Raw genomic sequence first — 22731 nt, 5'->3', positions numbered from 1 at the left:
AGGGACAGTGGTTTGGACATGTCCAGAGGAGGGACAGTGGTTTGGACATGTCCAGAGGAGGGACAGTGGTTTGGACATGTCCAGAGGAGGGACAGTGGTTTGGACATGTCCAGAGGAGGGACAGTGGTTTGGGACATGTCCAGAGGAGGGACAGTGGGTATATTGGTAGAAGGATGTTAGAAATGCAGCTGCAGGAAAAAGACAAAGAGGAGACATATGGACGCAGTTAGAGGACATGGAGGTAGTTGGACAGAGGACAGAGAACTCAGAGGACAGAGTGAGGACAGAGGACAAAGTGAGATGGAGGAGAACTTGCTGTGGAGACCCCTGAAAAGGGAAAAGCTGAAAGAAGAAGACTATACAAGCTGTTAGCCGTGCAGTTTGGGCTCTTTTGCTCGTTTTTTTGTTGACAGGATGGTGAAACACTTGCTTTCCGGTTCTACGCTCTTTCATATAAATACGTTGCTCAACTTCCCCTGGAGGCTGAGCTACCCATGCATGCACTAATCCCCCGTCTTCTAGACTGACCTCTTTGAATAAATAGAAGAAGTGCTCAGAATTACAGGCAAATATTCCTACCTGTGCAAGAAAAGGTGTTTATCGTTGTAATAATTCTAATTCATGCACATTACTATTATGTGAGGGGGGGAAGTTGTAGAAAGCAACTTGCTATCCTGTTTTTAATTGAGTAAAGTACATTTTGACAGCAAATTGTGCAGTAAATAAAACTAAACTACTGTTATCTTGCCTACTTTAAATCATAGCTAATAAATGCAGTTTTCTTGTTTTTGTGCATTCAGGTTTTTATGACCTGTGTGATTAAGTTTCCATGCTGTTTTGTTTTCTTATCAGTCTGGACCTCAGACACTTACCAGCACCGCGTTGAAGCGCTCGTCCAGCTCCTCCTCTGGGGGTATGGGAAGTTTTGGGGGAGCCGGCTGCTTCATCTGCAGGGTCAGTGTGGGCTCGCTCATGGTTGAAGCTGCTCCGACTGAGCTCCTGGCCTCTCTGCCATCAGCAGGTTCTTGCTCCAAGCCCCCTGCAGCCGCATTCCCCATCACTAATCTCCACACGTAATCCAGGAGGAAAGCTGTGCACAAACCCCTTCACCTAAAAAAAAACAATAATAATCTATGTATTCCAAAGCAGAGTGACAAAAAACCCACTCTGTGATTAGAAACAGAGTTCAGAGCATTGAAGGTGAGGAACATGAAGTTCTGGTTCAAGGCACCCTTTTTTGTCCAGATGATGAAAACAGAAGGGTTGTCCTCATGTTTGTCCTGCCCTGCCTGAAAATAAGACAAAAGTGTCTAAGATTCAAGAAGAGACTTACCTACGTCTCACTAACTTTGCTCAACTCTGGCTGACTGAGGACTCTGGTGAGTAAAAGTACTGAGGCCTGCATGAGAGGAAGGAGAGGGGAGTGTGACACTCTGCAACACACAGAAACCACAAAAGCAGAAGAGCAACTTCCTGTGTATGAAACAGCAGCAGAACCTGGTGTGGACAGGGTGGAAGATTAAACTGGTAGTGCTCGCATCATACATGTAAATGAGTCCTCGAGGCTCAATGGGATTTACCTGTCTAAATAAAGGTTGAATGAAAATGGGAAAAAAAAAATACAAGTGTGAGATAAAATAACCTAAGACCAAATAAGAGGTAGGGTTAAGGGTCAAGTCTGTAAACACACTGATTGCTTCAGCAGATAAGAATTTACAAAAACAAAAAAATCAACCCGTACTTTACCATGAACCAACTCTTCAAGAAGTGTCTGAGAGGGATGTTTTGAAATCTGACGGCAGGTTGGTCTCGTCTCAGGTAAAAGCAGGGCCACAGTGGCAAACATTGCGCAACAGCGACCTCATGCGTTCACAATGGAACACTGCAGGCAGTGGTGCTGCATTTAGGGATCAAACAGAAAAGTGTGTAGCATCGACCGTGTGCAGTTTTTGTTCTGTTGTGAATGCTAATACATAATAAAAGGCTTTAAATGGTCAGAAAGTGAATGCCAAAATTTAACACTGTTTTTATGTTTGAGATAGTTTTGTTTACTTGAATGATTTTAAGATTCCAGAAACCTTTGAAACAGTTTCATGACGTTTTCAAGGAGCTCCTGAAGGCAACGGCGTTATTAGTTATTTAGCATTCCAAGATGACGGATCCGACGACGTCTCCAGAGGACCACTGGAAAGTAAGTGACATTATCAAAACTCGACCTTTAAAAAAAACATTTAGTAGTTTTCTGTGTGTGCCTGGCAGCAGTACTTTTTAATTAGCTGTTATCCAAACGCTGAAGTTTGAACAGGGTTTTGATAGCTTCACAGCTAGCTAACGTTAGCTTGATGACGTTTGTAGCTGCTAGCTAGCAGGCTAGTTAAGTAAACAAAGCGCACCGAAAAGAAGAAGAAAACAAAAAAACTGGTGTTAACCGTTTTAAATTCAGTTGGTTGTAACGTAGCAATTCACCTGCATACATATTAAAACAATTAAGTCAGAACACCAGTTTTAAAATGCTCTTTTAGATGTTTAAATCTCAAAAGGTAGTTTCAAAAAGCGACCACGTCGCCACCGCAGCCCAGAATTGGTAATAACGCAAATAAATGCCCCAGTTATATCTCATTAACATGTGCAGACATTAACTTTGCGTTCAAACGCTGCTTTTTTATCTCGAGTTCATGTAAAGTGTGTGCAGCCCCATAAATAAAATGGCCTTTGTGTTGTGGTCCACGCCAACATCTGTAATTAAGCTGCTGTTGGACACTTTTTATCTTCTGTGTTGGGACAGCCAGGGCAGTGCTCAGTGGGCTTTGCTGTTTTGTCCTTTATCAACATATTTACTAGGCCTCGTCATCCCAACCTCACAGCCTGTTCTCTTTATTTTTATTCCTTTATTTTTATTTCTTCTTGCTCTTATGGCTGGACAGACAGATGGGGCTTTCAGTGACGGCGGCTTTGACACCAGTGAGTACTTCCTCAGCTGAGATCTTCTTTTCCTCACATCATTTCATATTTGGGTATGAGGATCTGTGATGCACGTGAACTGTCTTTTAAATGTTGTTTTCTAGGTTTCTTTGCTGAAACTGCCAGGAAGGGCAGCGTTGTGTCCAGAGCCAACAGTATTGGCTCCACAAGTGCCTCTTCAGTGCCAAATACAGGTGTTTCTTAATGACACACATTGATTTCACATTGCTCACAGTTTGTTGTGCTTTTGCAATAACTGCAAAGTTTGCGGGACATTTCTAATCTCAGATTAAATGTAAAATGTTACACGGAGAATACTTGTTGAAGAGTAAAATGTCTTATTTGTCATTATGGTCTTTAATGTATTTGGTCTTGTGTTTAGAGAAAAACACATTTTCACACTTGTAACTCATTTCCCACAGAACCGTGTCCCACTTTTATTCAAGTTTCCTAAAATTTTATCAACAATTTGACTTAAAGCATAAACACTTTGCCGCCGAAATGAAAAAATACTTAAATATTGACTACATTTGTGAAGGGTTTCTCTAAGTTTTTAACAACTTCAAACATTCATAGTTGACATTTGTTTTGGGTTGGAACAAGAAAACTTTGTTTTTATTGTTGCGTTCTGCAAAATGTAACAACAAAATGGTTGTAAATTACGTGTGTGCAGTAACGGATGCCAGTGGTAATTTTCATAGTAAAACTTGATGCGCTTCCAAACAGACGATGAAGACAGTGACTACAGGCATGAGACGTCGTATAAGGACTCGTATAAAGATCGGCGGAGACAAGCGCACACACAAGCTGAGCAGAAGCGCAGGGACGCGATCAAGGTTCGAGACTACTGCACCTTTCTGGCTAACACAATTTAAAGTTGCTTAATTGTAAATGCTTGATGTTTGTGGGGTTTGTAACGACAGAAAGGCTATGATGACTTGCAGTCCATCGTGCCCACCTGCCAGCAGCAGTCTGAGTTTGCAGTTGGAGCTCAGAAGATCAGCAAGGCCACTATTCTGCAGAAAAGTAAGATGTGATCTGACCAGTCTGTGTAAAGAAGCAGCAAACCATTTGTCTTTTGTGTAAATCATCTTTAATTTATTAGTTATATTGTAAAAATACTCACACTGGTGACTAAGCCATAGCGTCTAGCTTTCCAAAGTAGTATTACAAACTGAGCTACTTTTTTATTTATCAAGTTTTATTTGTTTAGCATGTTTCATGCATAATATGCCTTCTGAATCAAAAAATATATATTTGAAAGTGCATAAAACTGCACATACAAACACGAAATGGAGAATACTGTATAGAGGATCCTGCAGGCTTCTTTATATTCATCAATGAAAATGTGTTGGACGTGCACGTTTTACAGTAGACTGAATGAGAAGTAGCAATGACGATAACTTTGATGTTGTGAAGAGACCCCTGACGAGCGCGTCTCTTTGTTTCACTTTTAGCAATTGACTACATTCATTTTCTTCATAAAGAGAAGAAGAAGCAAGAGGAGGAAGTTTCCATCTTAAGAAAAGAAGTCATGGCACTAAAGATCATGAAAACGTGAGACGATAATTCACATTCTGCAGAAAAGTGGCACAAATCTGATTTATTTATTTATTTTTTATGACTGTCTCAACATGACCAGTTCATTTTTTTCCTTTAATGTGACCCAAGTCACTTTTATTACTAAAACACATGTCCAGTGCTTTTCAAAGTGATCTTGTTGCCTTTTCTCTCACTTTGACATCATTAAAGTAGAGGCATGTGAATTGATTCAAATATTGATATTATTGATAACATGCAAATTAAAGTTTAGAACTCCACATGTCTACAGGTACAAAACAAAGTCCAGCTGTGGCTTTTAGAGTTGCCATGTCCTGGATGGCTGAGAGTCTTTACCAACATATGATACAAATGTTTGTGTTGAATCGTATTGATCCTCCCATAATGGGATCAATACTTGAGTTTTTCTTTCCTCTTCTTTCAGCATGCCACTTCCATTCCAGATGTGCAGTTTTGCACCTGAGTAGATGAGAAGCAGCAAGATCAAATGCAAACACTGGACAAAACAAGCGTAGATAATAATTCAGTTATAAACGGTAAATGGACTGTACTTGTATAAGCGAAGCGCTTTACGACACCACCGTTTACCTCCACACACGTTCATCCAGCGCTCTGCTACATCTGTACAAGCTATCGGAGCTTTAGGTCACATTCATACACCGATGGGACACATCAGAGACAATGAGGGCTTCAGACACTTCAACCTGCGACTGCTGGTGGAATCGAACCTCAAACTGTCCCATTGGAGGACGACTGCTCTAACCACTGAGCCACAGCCGCCCAATCACGCAACAAACATAAAACTGATGCGCACCAACGTGCAGCGTTCACATTCACTTCTGTAAACCCAGCGTGCTTCGTGGAGATCACCTCTTTCTCTGCGCATGCGGTTCAGGGCTGTTGTTCCCAGCGGAGTTTGATCGAGGCTGCATTGAAAATGTGAACAGTGACACAAAACATTTAAATCTCAGCAAAAGATCAGAACTGACCATTAAGATCTGAAGTGACTGGAGCCTAAGACTTCCCCAGATCTTCGAACTACTGCTCCATTTTCATTCCAAAGTCCCGACTCTTCTGCGTCCATGTAGAAGAATTTGGAGTTTGGAAGAAATGCATGAAACTGTGGAAACCATTTAGAGAAAGCCAAATGTTGTTTTTTTTATCTATATATATATATCTATATATATTAATGACCAAGCTCTGGCTGTTAATTGCATTGTTTTTCTAAATTAGGAACTACGAGCACATAGTGAAGGCCCACCAGAACAACCCTCAGCAGGGAGAGGACCAGGTTTCCGACCAGGTCAAGTTCAGCATCTTCCAGAGCATCATGGACTCCCTGTTCGTGTCGTTCAGTAACTCCGTTTCAATGAGCAGCTTCCAGGAACTGTCTGCGTGTGTTTTTAGCTGGATCGAGGAGCACTGCAAGCCACAGGTAAGGAATGTTCTCGATCGTGCACAACAAACCGTAGATCGTTGTGCCGAGATAATGACCGCGCTCCTTCTGTACTTTTTTAAGACGCTGCGAGAGTTTGTTGTTGGAGTGCTCCGACAGCTCAACGGGCAGCTTTATTGATGGAGGGAAACGCCTCAAGTGAATTTCCAGAAATAGACTTTTGCCTTGCCGCTCAGGATGGAGTGAACAAGAAGCTTCAGGCCTGGCCACAGTATTTACACTCACTCCAGCTCCAACTGACACCACCCTGCCTGCAGGTGGATTACCTCATCACACTTTTTGGACAGAGATTAAAAAAAGGTTTTGATTAGAGTAAATACTTCAGAGGAATCCTCTTCCTTCTGACCTTTTATTAGGAGCTACATTTACAGAAACCTGAATGTGTTTTGCTCCTGACTCTTCATTAACGCTTAGAAATGTAGCAGATATGTTCAGTTAAGCATGCAGACGGAACGATGTAGCGTTCAGCTACTTCTGATTTACTTGATGCAGTAATTTTACTTTGATTTACTTGATGCAGTAACTTGTGTTACCAATCTTTCTCGTCACATGAAGTGTGAAAGCTTAACATAAGCTTGTCAACTTTGATGCGTTGGCACCGACTCAGTCCTGGTTTGACTGTAATCTTGTTCCTACATGATCATTTCAGGGTTACAGGCGTCTCTAGATATTTGGAACCTCAGAATTATTTCTCATGGTTAGCTTTAAATAGTTTTCTTTGGTGTGAAAACGTTCTGGTTGAAGCAAATGGCAGTTTGTATTACAGGAGTGATGTAAAACGTAGAAATGTTGTAAATATGCCAGTTGGCAGGAGACTTCACTTTAATCCTTTTATTTATGTAATTCAGCCGCACCTGCGCAGTTAAACAGCTACAATGATCCTTCTTTCAATTTTAGGTTTCTAAAAAGTGTGAAACTAGTTTTACTTAATTTGAGACTGTTGATCTGTAACGCTTTAAACTATTCGTGCCACTGAAAAGACAAACACTTTAAAGTGTCACAAGTTTCTACTCCTTGAAAACTATTTGATTTTTCTTGGTTGTAGAAAACATTTGACCGTTTCCCGGCTCCGTGTAAACATTGTTATTGGTTACAGGTGTAAAAAACTTTACAACAGAACTGTAAATTTTACATTTAAAAGGTCAAAATGTATTTATTTTGGATGCACGTTGTAACTTAACTGCACCTTTTATTAAAAAAATGCAGTTCTTTTAGTTGCTTTTACAAAACGTGTAAAAAGCTGAATAAATTGCCGACACTGATAAGTTTTATTACATCAACATTCAGTAACCAGTCAAGGATCAAATCACTTTTAGGAAAGTAAAGTTATTTTATTTAGAGATGACCTAAATTACAACAAAAATAAACTTCAAGAGAAAAAAGACAATTATACAACTTTGCAGACCATCAGTCCTGCAACAGTTTAAGATGATAAAACATTAGGTTTTAAACTTTACAGTTAATAAATAAACATTTGAGAAGTCAAAATGGAAAATAACTTAACAATTGAAACATTTTAAACACCACAGCAAAATGTATACATGGGGACAACAAAAGTATGAATATTTATTATGAATATTTTATTGACGTCCGTCAGCTCAGGCCTGTAAAGTTTTAAAAAGGGACTAAATAAAGTACAGTTGCCTAAACGATCATCCCTCAGTGCAGTCACAAATTATCTTTAGCTAATCTGACAGATCATTTTGTACAAATGTACGTTGATTTTTTTTTCTTTTCTTGTCAGCATTTACTATTTATTCAAAAGAAATGTATTAAAGTATACACTGCTGTGATGTGTACTTGTTTTCTTGGCTATGGTCCACACCAGCTTGGTTCATGTACTTGGAATAACTGCCTTATAGTCTTCATCAGTCTCTACTCCAACTTCCTCCTGTAAAAAAAACAACTAATTCAGTTTATTTAAATAGTCACAAGAGAAGTCGTCTCAGGGCACTGAACAGAAACACACACACATTATAAAAGCCAGTCAGTAAAGTTCTCGATGTAAAGAAGCAGCAGATCGTGATGAATCTTCACTTCGTCACAGTCTCCCATCCTGAGCAAGCACAGAGGAGACAGTGGGAAGGAAAAACTCTGTTTTAACAGGAAGAAACCTCCAGCAGAACCAGGCTCAGGATGAGCGGCCATCTGCTTCGACCGGCTGTGGTTTGAGAGGACAGGAAGGAGAAACACACAACGGCAGGTCCAGGTGAACGTTCTGCTGGAGGAAACAAAAAAACTCATGTTTAGAATCGAAACGATTCCAAATCTGAACCGGTGGAGTCGAGCGAATAAGACCGCCGCAGTGAGGAAATGGTCGGTTCGTCTTCCAGCAGTCTAAGCCTATAGCAGCATCATTAAGAGATGGCTCAGGAAACCCAAGCCGACCCTAACTATAGGATTTATCAAAAAGGAAAGTATCCCAGTCTTCAAACTGGACAATGTGTCAGCCTCACGGACAGAAACTGGAAGTTGGTTCCACAAGAGAGGAGCCTGAGAACTGGAAGCTCTGCATCCCATTACACTTTTGGAAACTCTAGGAACCACAAGTAAACCTTCAGTCCGAGTGTGAAGTGCTCTGTTAGAAAAGTATAGAATAGTAAGATCTGTAATAGAAGATGGAGCTAGGTTGTTGAGAGCTTTGTAGGTTAGAAAGAATCTGTCCAGATGACGTGACTTCAGTTCGTTGTGGTTTATTTACCTGGATGACTGAGCTTACACCAGGATATTCTGGATTATATTCTGAATTCGACAGGGAGCCAATGGAGAAAAGCTAAAACTGAAGAAACACAATCTACTAACTCGTTCAAACTGGCAGCAGCATTTTGGATCAACTGAGACTTTCTGAAGTTTCTGAACACCCACACAATAAATAACTGCAATGGTCCAGCCTAGATGTGACAAATGCATGGATCCGTTTTTCTGCATCATTTCAGGACGATGCTTTTCATCTTAATATATTTACAGACAAGTACTGGCAACTATTTTACATTTTGAGCAGTTGATTTTTGTTGCTTTAGCTCACCAGGAACTCCTTTTTGCTCTTTGGATATCCCTCTAGGATGGCGTTCATCATGTCTGAAGCCTGACGAAAACAAAGCACTTCTTTACCATAAAAAACTTTCGACAACCGACCCTTAGAAAAAACACTGTTTCAAAATAATTGCATTTTAGAAAAAGTTCTACCAGTCGCTTCCTCTTTTTCCACTCTTTCACGTAAACATCTCGGTCTTTATATACCTGTAAAACAAAAAGTACCTTATTGTACAAGAAGTGCAGAAGTACAACAGACGGTTGTTTTTTTTACCTTCTCCTTCTCTTCTGGTGTGACGTGATTTGTAGCCGATTTGATCTTCTCCAGACGAGCTTTGTACCCAGAATTCTCTGCTTTGAGCTCTTTTGTCTCTGCCGCCATTTCCTCGGTGGTGAGGGAACTGTTCAGCTCCTTCAGCTCTGGGAGCAAAGTATTCTCTTTTCAGTGAAATGCACTGAATCAAACGATGCGAAGATCAGCTGTGTCTTGTACCTGCATCCAGCTGTTTGCAGCTCTGAGTGAGGGTCTGCAGCTCTGCACTGACCTCCGAGATCTGATCATCCATAGCCTTCAGGTCCGATTCGTTCACATCTTTAAATTGATCCTGCATGAGATTAACAGCAGGCAAGTTAAACAGTCTGTTCACAGCAAAACATTTAAATTAGCATCAAGAAGGTCCTGGGTTCAATCCCCGGTTGGACCTGGGGTCTTTCCGTGTGGAGTTTGCATGTTCTTCTCGTGCTTGCCTGGGTTTTCTCCCACAGACCAAAAACCTAAGTCTACCTTCAGGCCCAGGCCTTCCTTGCATGAGAGATCTGTGATCTCAGTGGGATTTCCCTGGTTAAATAAAGGTTAATAAAGTAAAAACAGACTGACCTGACTGGCAAAGTAAATTTTCTGCTTGCCATAAGTTTTCTCCTTTATCTTGCCCTCCACAGCCAGCAGCTCCATGGCTTTGACCACAGCCTGATGGGAACATGCACAAACACCTATAATGTAAGAATATCCTGATGCACGCTCAATAACAATGCAAGAAGTTTTTACTGAAGTGATCTCACCGTTTTGCCCAATCCGTGCTGCTTCTGCAAATTACAGAAGACATCCTGTGCGCTGTAAGGTCGGTTCTTTTCATTCAGGTAAGAAAGAATCAGTGACGCCCCTGCAATCACAGCAAAGTTACGACGTCATCGCACTTTGAGCAACATTTGTACTGGCGCGTTTTCATCCCTAACAAAAGTCGTAGAGGAGCTAGCTAGCGTTAGCTGCATGCTAACTTTGAGCTAAACTTCCTCACAGTTGAATCAAACGTGCTTTGATCAATCCATACCGTGTCACATAACACAAATTTATCGTTTCAGTTTAAAATCTTCTGTCATAAACATATACATTTTAATATACCGTTATCTTTTTTGCTCATTTTCAACGGGCTCTTCACTTCAGCTTCCTCGTTTGAGTTTTGCGCAAAAACCTTCTTCTTCTTCTTCTTCTTGTCTTTTTATGGCGGTTGGCAAACAGCTTAAGGTGCATTACCGCCACCTTCTGGATTGGAGTATGGACAAGATTCTAAAAAAAAACCAACTAAATCCTTTCCAAATTCCCTGTTCTTCTCAAAAACCTAAAGATGCAGTTAAAACTTATATCCCCAGACGATCTTTGCAGCAATTCCTTTATCTCTAATTTAGTTGTATTTAATTCTCTTTTTAACATTTCTCTTTCGTGTGTATATTTATTGCATTCCATGAAAATGTGTTCTATTGTTTCTGTTTGTCCACAGTGATTACAACAACCTGTATCATGTTTGTTAATTATTTTCAGTGTGCTGTTTAATCCCGTGTGCCCAAATCTCATCCTCGATATTATATCTTCTTCTTTCTTTATTCTATTACCTTTCCTTGAGTCCCCAACTGTTTTCTGGATGCTATAATAATACCTAGCACTACTTTCTCTATCCCATTGCTCTTGCCATTTATTTTTACAATATAGTTTTATTATATTCTTGACCTCACTTTTACTTATTTTAATATTTAAATCCACGTTGGTTTTTTTTGCAGCATTCTTAGCAAATTTGTCCGCCAATTCATTTCCTACAATCCCAATGTGAGCTGGAATCCATAATAATTTGACATCAGACCCATTACTTTTAATCCTGAAAATTAATTGAGTTATTTCTAATATAATATCTTGCCTCGAGTTTGATTGTGCCTCCTGAATACTTATTATTGCGCTACTTGAATCTGAGCAAATAATGACCTTTTTTCCTCCACTGTCTTCGACCCACTCTAAAGCCATACAGATTGCCACTAATTCTCCTGTATGTACTGTTAGTTTATCAGGTATTCTTTTATTTTTCATAATATTTAAATCTGGTATTACAAAAGCTACACCAACTTTATTATTTATCATTTTAGATGCATCTGTATAGATTTGAATATATTGTGAATATTCCCTGTCTATGTATCTTTCCACTGTAGTACTATCTAATTCTCTCCCTCGTTTCAATAAGCTTAGGTCAGTGGTGATCTGTCTAGTGATCCATGGTGGGACAGTAGGAAGAGCAACCGCAGGACTAATTTGAAAATTATTTATTCTGACATTTTCAGTTTTATCTATGATTTTCCATCCAAAACTGTTAAATTGTTTCTTTTCTTTTTCTTGACACGGTTGAAGAGTGTTTAGTGGAGGATGAGTTTCATTATGCCCTTTAATATTGGCCCAGTAAGTTACGGCTATTTGTGTTCTTCTAAATTCTAGTGGCATTTCCCCCATCTCAACCTGCAGAGCTGAGACTGGGGTAGTTTTCATAGCTCCACAACAAAGCCTTAAAGCTTGATATTGTATTCTGTCTATTTGTTTTAGTAATGTGTTTGAAGCTGAATTATATAAAATACTTCCATAGTCCAAAATTGACCTTATTAACCCAACGTATATTGTTTTTAATGCTTTCCTATCTGCACCCCATTCTTTACCTCTCAAACATCTAATTATATTTAGAACTTTTTTGCACTTTCCTACAATATTATCTATGTGTATTTTCCATGCAAGTTTTTTATCAAACCAGATGCCTAGATATTTGAATTGATCTATTCTTTCGATGTTGTCCCCATACAGTTTGAGACTGATATTAGGATTTAATTTTTTATTTGTAAAAACAACAAATTGTGATTTGGATGTTGAAAATCTGAATCCCCATTCTAATGCCCACTTTTCTACATTATTTAATGCCTCTTGTACTTTCCTTTCAATAAATTCTGTATTCTTGCTCCTTTTCCAAATAACCCCATCATCTGCATATAATGAGACGCCACAAGATTTATCTACATTCCTAAAAATATCATTAATCATTATACTAAATAATATTGGACTAATTATACTGCCTTGGGGAGTACCATTTTCCATTTGATAATTTGAACTTATTTCACCGTTTATTTTTACACTAATACTTCTTTCAGTTAAAAAATTTTGTATCCATCTAACTATTTTACCTTTTAAACCCATTTGTTTTATTTTAATCAATAACCCTTCCCTCCACAACATGTCATATGCTTTCTCCACATCCAGAAAAACTGCAATCACACTTTCCCTGTTAGCCTGGGCCCGTCTAATTTCATGTTCCAGACATACTGCTGGATCTATCGTACTTCGCCCTTTCCTAAATCCAAATTGATATACCTTTATTTTCTCCTTAGATTCTAAAAAATAATTTAGTCTGTTATTTATCATTTTCTCCATAACTTTACCTACACATGATGTTAGAGCAATTGGTCTATAACTTTCTGCTAAATTAGGATCCTTCCCAGGTTTACAAATAGGGACAATAATGGCTTCTTTCCATTTGTTTGGTAGTTTTCCTTCCTCCCACACCTTATTATATAATTCTAATAATATTTCCTTACTCACATCACTAAGATTATTCAGCATGCAATAATTAATTTGATCTTTGCCCGGAGTTGATTTTTTGGAATTCTTCAATGCTTTATTTAGTTCTATTAAAGAAAATTTCATATTAATAGCATCCTCATTATCTTCATCATTATCAAGCAACTCAATATTCCTCCTTAATGTTATTTCACGTCCTCTTTTTTCATTATTATTCAGATTCTCCGTACTATGTATTTTTGCAAATACTTTAGCTAATGCTTCAGATTTACTTTTATTATCTATTATAATATTTCCATTATCCTTAATTATTGGGAAATAATAGTCTCTTGAGTTCCCAGACATTTTTTTAATAGTATTCCATACCCTATTTAATGGAGTATTTTTCCCCAGTGATTCACAGTATTTTCTCCAATAATCCCTTTTAGCATTTCTTATAATTTTCCTAACTTCTGCTTGTTTCCTTTTATAAGTTATCAGATTCTGGAAACACATATTATTTTTCAAAGCTTTAAATGTCTTATTTCGCTGTTTAATTGCTGTTGTGCATTCTAATGTCCACCATGGTACTAACCTCTTCTTTTTGATTCCCTTACTTTTAGGTATAGAGCTTTTGGCTGTATCAATTATAGATCTACTAATTTCCAAGTTCAATTCATTTATTGGTTTATTTGTATCTATATTTTTCATATTGATCTCGCTAATCATGTTAAATTTGTTCCAGTCTGCCTTTTCAAATTTCCATCTCCCTTCAATCTCTATTTGGCCTTGCTCTGTATCTATTCCTATGTTGATAAAAATTGGGTAATGATCACTACCTACTGTGCTTTCTGTGCTTACTCTCCAACTGCTAATATCAGCTAGAGGTTGGGAAACCAACGTTAGATCAATAGCAGATTCTTTACCCCTAACAAAATCCACCCGAGTGCCTAATCCGTTATTTAATATTACTAGCTCCTTTTCTTCAATTATATCTTCTAGAATCCCGCCGTTATAATCATCTTGATTACCCCATAATGTGCTATGTGCGTTGAAGTCCCCACACCAAACTATTTTCCCTCTCCAGTGTTCTATGATTGATTCGAGTTTTGATTTTTCTAATTGTTTGCATGGATTGTAGTAATTTATGATTTTAATATTACCCTCATTTGTCCAAACTTCTATAGCAATGACTTCTAGATCCGGTGTTGTATGGATTTGGATAAATTTCAGATTTTGTTTTATGAATATAGCACAACCTCCTCCACTCCCTCTACTCCTATCTTTGCGCAGGACTGAATATCCATGAATGCTAAACTGTAATGCTGGTTTGAGCCATGTCTCTTGAATGCATATAATGTCCGGTTTTGTAGTTAAGGCATTAATGAAGCCTTTAAATTCCTGACCATTTGCTATGAGACTGCGGGCGTTCCATTGTAATATTAAAATTATGTGATGTTTTGAGAAGCCTCAGCCTCAGACGATCCTTCTCCAGTGAGTTCATTGTGGATTTTTTCCCAAGACAAATCTTTTACATTAAAAAACCTTGCTGCTGCCTTTACAATAATCTTTATTTTTTCCGTTTTAGTCTTTGCCTGTTCTGAGCAGTTTATGATGTATGCCATGAATGGAATCAGTTTTTCTAGTGTGATATTTTCTTGGTTGTTATCTGTAGTTTTCTTTTCTCCATAGTTTGTTTTCTGAACGGTTTCCTTGCTGTTTACCACTTTCACTGCTTCTGCATATGTAATGTTCTTGTCTGTTTTGATTTGTTGAACTTCAACTGCCTTTTTTCTTATCACACATCCTGCATATGCTGCAGTATGACTTTCCCCGCAGTTACAACATTTGACAGGACTATTCCCACACTCACCATACGGATGTTCACCCCCACATCTACCACACCTCTGTTTCCCTTTACAAACACTAGCAATATGTCCGTACCTTTGGCATTTGAAGCACCTGAGAGGGGGTGGAGTATAGACTCTCACATTAAAGCTCATATAACCTACCATTACTCTTTCTGGCAGAACTTTATTTTTGAACTCTAGTAATATTGATGTACTGTCCACTTTTTCTCCATTCCTGGAGGCCTGTAATCTTTTCATGCCTGTAATATCTCCTCCTTTTATTACTTTCTTTAACTCATCCAGATTTTCACCAACAGGAATTCCTGTAATTACTCCTCTTACTCCTCTTTCTTCCCCAACAATCTTTCGTTCCAGCACTTCCTTTTTGCACACGGTTTGTAATTTAAGAGTCTTATTTTTTTGTTCAGCATTTTTACAAATGATCAGCAGGTTTCCATCACGTAACACTTTAACAAGTTCTACATCCCCAATCGCTTTCTTTATTCCGTTTGACAAACTGATAGGACTTACTCCAAACATATCCTGCCCTGCTTTAAATTTTAGTATAATTTTTATATCTTCCACCATTATTTTCTTTCTTATTTCAGGTCTGTCTCCCTCGTCGTCAAACGCTCGTTTTCCAGTTGCCGTTCCTTTTTTAACCTTTTCTTTTCCTCCTCCCCTTTTCTTATTCTCTATCCTAGACCATCCTATATCCATTTCTTCATCCTCTGTCAACCCTCCACTACTACTAGCCATCTCGTCCACTCACAATCCAGATTATGCCAAAACCGCCTTATTCAAACTTTTTACTCGCCAAACTCCGTCCACGTCCTGCAGCACTTCCGTCTCCTCCGATCCCTCGCGCGACCAAATATCTGCGCAAAAACCGTACGTCATTGTAAAGATCGTTTATATATGAACAGATGCGTCACGCCAACTGAAAATCTTTACCCGTTAGCGAGATCCGAAATATAAGCAGAGTGAGACATCTGTAATATGGCTTGTCGTTTTTGGTTAAGATCTTTGATTGGAGGTTCAGTTTATTTTCAAGTTTTCATGTTCGACAGGAAGTAAAAGTTTTAAAACCCCTTTTTGTCATGTTGCATTACAAGACAAAGTTTGTTGCAAGCGTTTTATTCAATCCAATTTTCACTTCAAAACGTATCAAAACCAGATACATAGAAGAAGATACAACATTATGTGCATGAAATGACCACACTACAGATGACCTATGCTGAAAATTTGACTTTTCATTAAGCAGCTTCAACAATCAGACCAAATCAAACAAATACATTCAAAATTTCTCTAAATGTCAGTATTATTCCATCAGCGCACCTTTTGTTTCCAACTCTATAAATGTGGGTCTGGCTGTTCTTTGTTGTAATAAAAACCTTGCTGTTAGAAGTTCAGTAAAAACAATGAAAACGATGCATCCGTCTAGAAAACAGCCTTTTAGAATCCAGATAATTGCTATTTATTAAGTCAACTGTGATATACTTTAAATGAAAAGTGCCATTTTTAAAATCACCAGAAACCAGCGCAGAAGCCACTTTATCAATTAACACAAAAAACTTATTACCCAACTCTGATGTAAACATAGTTTCATTTTAAAACATAAAAAGCCTTAAAGCCAGAAAAAAAAAATCTAAAAATGTTAATCTTGACTGAACACAGAAAAGACTAAAATAATTTTCTTTAAATATAAAAAGAAATCAAATGAAGATTACTTTAGAAAAGAGGAAAATACAAAGACAGCTTATGCAAGCTAACAAACAATGACACTAACGGGGAAAATATTCTAAACTTGACATGAGGATTAACCACGAGGACACAAGAACAAACATAACGTTACTCTTCTGGCTCAGTTAAGACTTTGATGTGGCCAACAAATAAAAAATAAAGTGTTTCTACAAGTAAATCAGCAGAAAAGAGGGACACAAGGATAAAATTGTTCATTTTTATGCTTCTTGTTTTAGATGCAAATTTGTCCAAAACCACATTACCTGATAAAGGGTTTAAAAACTTAAATGAAGCTACAAGAACCTGTAACATCAAATTCAAATGCAATGAATGATTTAAAGGATTGAGTTATAGCAGTAATAACTATATCTGGTTCATAAAGGTATGAATATTGCAATGATGTAATGTATTTAGCATTAAATGCTTTTTATTCGTGTTGGTTATCAAAGATGGCTCAGGTTAAGCAACAGGAATGTTGTTTTTGGTCCTGTGTTTAGAACGCCCTGTATGTTGAGTCCTCGTGTAGAAACATTTCACGGAGCACACGTACGTGCATGTTCTGGACGAATCGAGTTGCAAAACTGCAGTAAGGTTCAGAAGTGCTGTTTGTTTTCGTTGTGTTCCCTATTGCTCAGCCTACAAAGTAAAAACTCTTCGTGATAAGAGTTGAAGAATATAAAATATGATTTCAAAAAGAGGAAGGAAAATGAAATACTTCACAGTGATGTACTGACGCCTACCAGAACAAGGCTGCTGGAACCTAAAATCATCTCACACACATGTTCACGCTCGTATTTTTGCACACTACCCATTTAACTGCAGCTCACACACACACACACACTCCTCACTGTGGTTTACCAAGCAGGCTCGATAAGAAGTTGGACCCGTGGCGCTCGCCCCGTCTGGAACCCCCTCCTCCATCAGCAGCGGGATCCATCTGGTTCAGTTCAGACTGATCCAGCATTTCAAAGTCCTCTACGTCCCAGTCCGTGTCAAACTCAGAGCTGGACTGTTTGCGGTAGCTTCGGTGACCCCCGCTTTTGGGGTGGCTCGGTCTGCGCTGGGTGGCAGGAGGCCGAGGTTGCATCGCCCCCGCCAGCGCCGCCTGAATCATGTTGCTGGCAATGACTCCGGCCAGTTCTCCAGAGAGCGAAGCAGGTGGAAGGCTGCTGAGAGAGCCGAGAGACAGTTCTGGATCCAGATCGTCCTGATCAGAGTCCAGATGAGCATCTACATCCAGCACTGAAGCCCGGTGGCTAGCAAGCCCTGATGGGCCTAGACTAGGCAGCCCGATGCTCGTGTCGTCGTCATCATCCATCAGAGTGGCATCAGGGTTGATGGACGGGAAGTCTGGGAGGTCTTGGGCAAAAGATTCCTCAGCATCGCTGTGTCTGTCAAGATCTGATAAAAAAAACACAAACAGAAAAAAGATGAGAGCAAAGCAGAAAACAAAGAGAAGACATGAAACTTGAAAATATGACCATTTACCTTCAGAGCCCTCTGTGAGCGGTGTCTGACCACGTGAGAGGTTAAATGTTCCGTTGTCAGTGTAGGAAACCTCAGCGTCAGAGTGCTCAGAGTCTGTCAAAGCAAGTTCCTTTGCAACAACAGCATCGTCGAACTGGTGGACACAATTCAAAGAAATGATGATGATGAATCTTTAAACTGTGCCGTTTTCGTTTGGTTTAGTCTGATACAGTAAAAATCTTTAAACATCTTCCCTTTCATTCTGTCATGAAGACAAATATTTTCTCTTGGACACTTTCTCTACGTGCTCTCCAACGCTCAGCGTACAGTGATGCTACGTTCCTAACCCGAACAGGAAGTGTGTGTGTTACTGTACGAAAGGACGAAGCAACAGGTGTGGAGGAAACAGTTCTAACTGATCAACGTTGTGCGTTTAAACCCAAACAGTTTTAAAGTGTCAGACCTGCTTGCCCTGTCTGTTCTCACACAACTCAAGTTGAACTCAAATATTGAGACACTTTGGAACGTGAACAGACTTACTGTTGGGCAGAAAGCAGCCAGCTCCTCCTCACTGTCGCTGGCTTCACCCGAGGCCGAGCCCCGGACCGGCATTCGCAGGACTGCAAGATGCAAGAGCGCACGCACAACTAATGATTTCTGCTGTTAATTTGTATAATATTGTTGCATTAAAACGAACTTTAAGAACAACACTAAACTGAAAACTAATACAAATTTAGATTACAACAAAAGTTAAATTAATCTGTGATTCACAAAATGAGCAAGAAAACGTGTTTAAAACAAACAAACGTGGTTTCTTGCCACAGAGAGCAAATTATTAATTATGAAAAGATAAGCTGGTCTCCTTTTAGCAGCAAAATACTGAGTCAATATTAAATCACTGAGAAATGACATTAGAGCACTTAAATGTTAATTATTTGATAGGTACCCTTGTGATAATTTGATTTTCTATAACTCACACTGATTATCGATAGGTTTTGACATCATGTATCCACGAACGCTGAAGTCCAGCCGCTGCAGGACCGGCTCCAGCTTCCCACACACATTCTGAAAAACCCTGTGATGGGCGGCCAGCGGGGCCAGAAGAGTGGCCAACACTAGGGCGAGAAAGAAGAGGACACCAGGACGTGCAAAAACAAGTTCAAATTCAAAGTCTCTATTTGTCACAAGCACCACATGTGGTGGGACAAAACTGTCCACAGGGTCCCAGTTACATCCAACAAAGTATAAAATGTAAAAGAAAAACTGTAATAAGATCTAAGATACGAACTAAGAACAATGTTAAACTAGACTAGACAAAAACTAGGCCAAACAGCACGAACTTTGTCCGAAAAGTTGCATTTGTTTGTGCAACATTTAGATTTCCTCTGCTCTCTGCACACACAAACCAACAAGCCCTTTAAGGCTGGGATTGGTCTTCCCTGCTGAGCTCTGCAGCCTACACTGGTGGAAGGTCAGGAGATTAGCCCACTCTTTGCCTGACCTCCTTTAGCTTTCTGCCTGGCTCCCAGCCCTCCTTCACGCTCCTCCTGTGTCTCCTCCCTGCTTTAAACACCTCACAGAGCCCGCTCTGGTACTACAGAGCTCCACGGGTCTGGTGTCATCAGCCATGCATTTTTTAACAGTCTAGTCAGGCTGCGTTTCCCTGCCAGTACGGCCTCACGAAAGGGTGTGGATCTTTAATTAGAACGGGTGAAACTGCTGGGACTCACAAGAAGAATAGGAGAGCACCAGTCCAGGAATGTAGTTTCCAATCAAAGCCAAGCAGGAGAAGATGCCACAGGTCAGGATGCAGAACTGTCACAGAACAACAGGACGCACGTGGTTATAGGTCAGAGCCAACGCTGACAAGAGAGCACGTAACCACAACCAATTACAGAATAAATATATATACTAAAAGGATAGTTTTCTGTAAGTATTCCGTAACGTATTTTATAGTAAAGTATTTGGTCCTCACATTGCCAGGGTTCTGACGTTTGAATTCCATCATTCTAGATTTGAGAACCGAGGCACTGACCCAGGCCTCTGCGAGGTGGTGGCACAGTTCGGGCACGCTGAGGACACCGGGCTGCACCAGACCCCAGCTGGATCAACACACAAAATGTTCAACTAACCTGTTGCGTTACAGAAGGTCTGGTTAGAATCAGGGCTAATCACAGCCAGCAGTTACAAACCTCTCACTTTCTGATTCATCCAGCTTTCTGACTGTGGAGAGAGGACATCAATTACTATTTAGAAACTGTTTACAACAACTAGAACTAAAGGGTCAGGTTTGATTTTTATTATCTCACAATGAGAACATACAAAGTTAATTAATCACTTTCAAAGTACAGAGTAGGACTGCTGATTGGTGACAAATCTACTCTGGAAATTAAAACATGCAAAAGATATACTGAAGATGAAGAGTGCCCATTGAAATAAAGTGTAGAACCTCTTATCTCTGGCCAGATCTTGTTCCTCCACGCATCAACAAATACCAGCCCAGCGAGGCCAGAAGGCAGCAGAAACAGCAGCCGCAGCGACGTCAGAGCAAAGAACCTGGAAACAAAGTCAAATGGAAAACAGAAACTTCATCTCCTGCTCGTTTTTACCCCAGAAATAAACAAAAACTGTGAACACGTTTGTGCAGAATTCACTGAACCACAAAACCAATGAGAGGTGGCCTACGGCTTCATTAGAAAAAAGTCTAATTTACAAAAGTATTACATCTTCTCCTGGTGAAATGACTGTTAAAGGAATAGATAGGTGACAATGCAGGTAAGTACTAGTTAATAATCTAAACCAGTATGTGAGGAAAAGCCACAACAGTCTCAGTCTTCCACTGCCGCTCCATTTAAGGGCTCACAAGATTTGAACAGTTGTTGCTGCAAAATTCTGCCAATGTGGAGATTAACCTAACCCAGAATTTGCAGGGAAGTCGAAGGGTACTGGTATTTAGGTTAGTGGTGACGCTCTGCTACGATGCAAACAAAATGTGCACATTCCCCTGTGAAGCCCCGTTTTCTACAATGAGAGGTAAAAACACAACAGAGCTTTAAGTGTTTTTAAGGCACATACTATATCACAAGTTAAATAAAAACGAGCTAAACAAAAACACATAATTGTGACGTGTAATCTGTGCACGGGATAATCCATGACTTTGCACTAGGTTTCTGGAATTAAGCGAGGAGTTAAATTACAATTAAAGGTACAGAAAACAACAATAAAAAAGCTCGTCCTGAACCTGATTTGCTGCCGGAGGTTGAAAGAAATGACTCTCAATAGCTTTCCAGATAAATTGAACGCAATTCTGAAATGTGGGTTTGCCGTCGCTGTAAACAAAACTGAATCCAAAATAAACCAAGTGCAAGTTTGAGTCATGTGACTGATCTGCATCACGGTGGTCATAGTTTACGTAGGTAAACAAATATGGCAAATAGAACCAATATAGAAGTATATAGAAATATAAGCGTGAATCTGCAGCTAACACAAAAAAGAAAACGAACGTCTCCGACACCTGTCAGGAATAAATGTTGGAGATGAGCACGGCTGTAGAAAGTCACAAAGACAGCCGTGCTGTTTGTGCTAAACTTGTTTTTGAACCATAAGTTTACTGTATCAACCCAACATATTTTAAACTGCATACTTTGCTCCACAAACATGAGCATAAATACAGAACACATGAATGCTACAACACAGCAACACTTTCCCACGGATACCACAACTGTTGTGTCCACAGGTAAACAGAGATGAAGCCACAAAGTTTGAAGTTTTGGATACAAGGACTATACATGTGTGGGGAAAATGGTGAGGCTTTTTAAAGCATTGTTTAACCTCCTATCTTTACAACGTAGCGATGTTTAAGAGCATAAGAGCATTGATCAACCTGCCATCAGTGATTCCTTGAATTTTCAGGTGAAACACTTGGATTGTGTAAAAGCACCAGTTGAATCATGAATATTCTGGAAATATTCACAAGAATAACCAGTGCAAACCCACCAGAACACGACGTTGACAACAATGTAGAGGAGGACAGTATGGAGGGGTCTCTCCCACACCAGGACGGACTGCAGGTAGGTCAGAACCGGCTCGTACGGGCCCAACTCGGACAGAAGAGCAGCTCGGACAGCCCGAACCCGACCGTCCCTTTCTCCACAGAGCCCGGACTCCTGCTTGGCACACCTATCCTCCATGAATCCCGCTTCTGTCGCTCCACTGTGGGCCATCTTAGCTTCTCCTGTCGACGAAGTGAACCTGTAAAATAAAGATACAGGTGATAATAAGAAGGGGGCACCACAGCGGTCACAACACCGCCTCTGCTAACGGACAGACAGGCAGCGAAAATACTGCACCATTGTCTACGATCATATATTTGACCGGTTTTAAAACAATCATGTTACCGAACGCATTACTACGGATATTCTAGAAGCAGCTGACGCTTACTATATAGTCATTTTTTCACTAAAAATGTCGGTCTCTCGTCAACATGGCGTATCCTGTTTTTCCGACGACTAAACGGACCAATCAGAATCCTCAAAAACCACTGCGTCATGGTGCATTCAAGTACATTAAAAAAATTGGCATTCAAACAAACACGTGAACACATTCACTTTAATGTACCTCTTTAATCAAAGAAAAATTAGATGTTCTGATCTATAGCACTGATTACAAACTGGTTTAACATAAAATAAGGTTTAAAAATAAATCTGTTTTCTCTACAAAACTTTGAACACATTTTACTGAACGGTCCGTGTACCTTTCGTTCAAGTACACAGACCCTGTCGTGTTAACCTTTTTTTTTTATCTGA

At 39.6% G+C, this 22731-nt stretch overlaps 4 protein-coding genes across 4 annotated transcripts in view; 1 reads left to right on the top strand and 3 right to left on the bottom strand.

Annotated features, from left to right (window-relative positions):
* fmnl1a (formin-like 1a) overlaps positions 1–1382 on the bottom strand; it is a 17215-nt gene extending 15833 nt beyond the window's left edge. The window contains exons 1-2 of the mRNA XM_037688765.1: positions 1334–1382; positions 873–1110 (exon numbers count right to left, since the gene is read on the bottom strand). Of these exons, the coding sequence (XP_037544693.1) occupies positions 873–1058 (186 nt within the window). The 5' untranslated portion in view covers positions 1059–1110; positions 1334–1382. The remainder of the gene's footprint in view (positions 1–872; positions 1111–1333) is intronic.
* A 742-nt stretch (positions 1383–2124) lies between these two features.
* On the top strand, positions 2125–6568 carry mlx (MAX dimerization protein MLX). The gene is made up of 8 exons (XM_037688764.1): positions 2125–2191; positions 2925–2961; positions 3066–3155; positions 3688–3797; positions 3885–3987; positions 4419–4518; positions 5755–5956; positions 6041–6568. The coding sequence occupies exons 1-8, from the start codon at positions 2153–2155 to the stop codon at positions 6095–6097; spliced, it is 738 nt and encodes a 245-aa protein (XP_037544692.1). The 5' UTR covers positions 2125–2152; the 3' UTR covers positions 6098–6568.
* A 958-nt stretch (positions 6569–7526) lies between these two features.
* On the bottom strand, positions 7527–10478 carry LOC119421397 (PSMC3 interacting protein). Its single transcript, XM_037688763.1, has 8 exons — positions 10410–10478; positions 10070–10170; positions 9888–9977; positions 9504–9615; positions 9285–9430; positions 9164–9217; positions 9003–9062; positions 7527–7868 (listed from the first exon to the last, which is right to left on the bottom strand). The coding sequence occupies exons 1-8, from the start codon at positions 10426–10428 to the stop codon at positions 7812–7814; spliced, it is 639 nt and encodes a 212-aa protein (XP_037544691.1). The 5' UTR covers positions 10429–10478; the 3' UTR covers positions 7527–7811.
* Positions 10479–16506: 6028 nt separating this feature from the next.
* On the bottom strand, positions 16507–22437 carry retreg3 (reticulophagy regulator family member 3). Its single transcript, XM_037688762.1, has 10 exons — positions 22367–22437; positions 21923–22177; positions 20376–20482; positions 20119–20149; positions 19902–20028; positions 19657–19741; positions 18904–19041; positions 18467–18546; positions 17948–18080; positions 16507–17860 (listed from the first exon to the last, which is right to left on the bottom strand). The coding sequence occupies exons 2-10, from the start codon at positions 22147–22149 to the stop codon at positions 17304–17306; spliced, it is 1485 nt and encodes a 494-aa protein (XP_037544690.1). The 5' UTR covers positions 22150–22177; positions 22367–22437; the 3' UTR covers positions 16507–17303.
* Between the last annotated feature and the right edge of the window lie 294 nt (positions 22438–22731).

Source organism: Nematolebias whitei, chromosome 15 (genome assembly GCF_014905685.2).
Source record: "Nematolebias whitei isolate Nwh7 chromosome 15, NemWhi1, whole genome shotgun sequence".
NCBI classification, from domain to species: Eukaryota; Metazoa; Chordata; class Actinopteri; order Cyprinodontiformes; family Rivulidae; genus Nematolebias; species Nematolebias whitei.
Note: the sequence above shows the minus strand (reverse complement) of the source record. Positions and strands in the feature narration are given on the sequence as shown.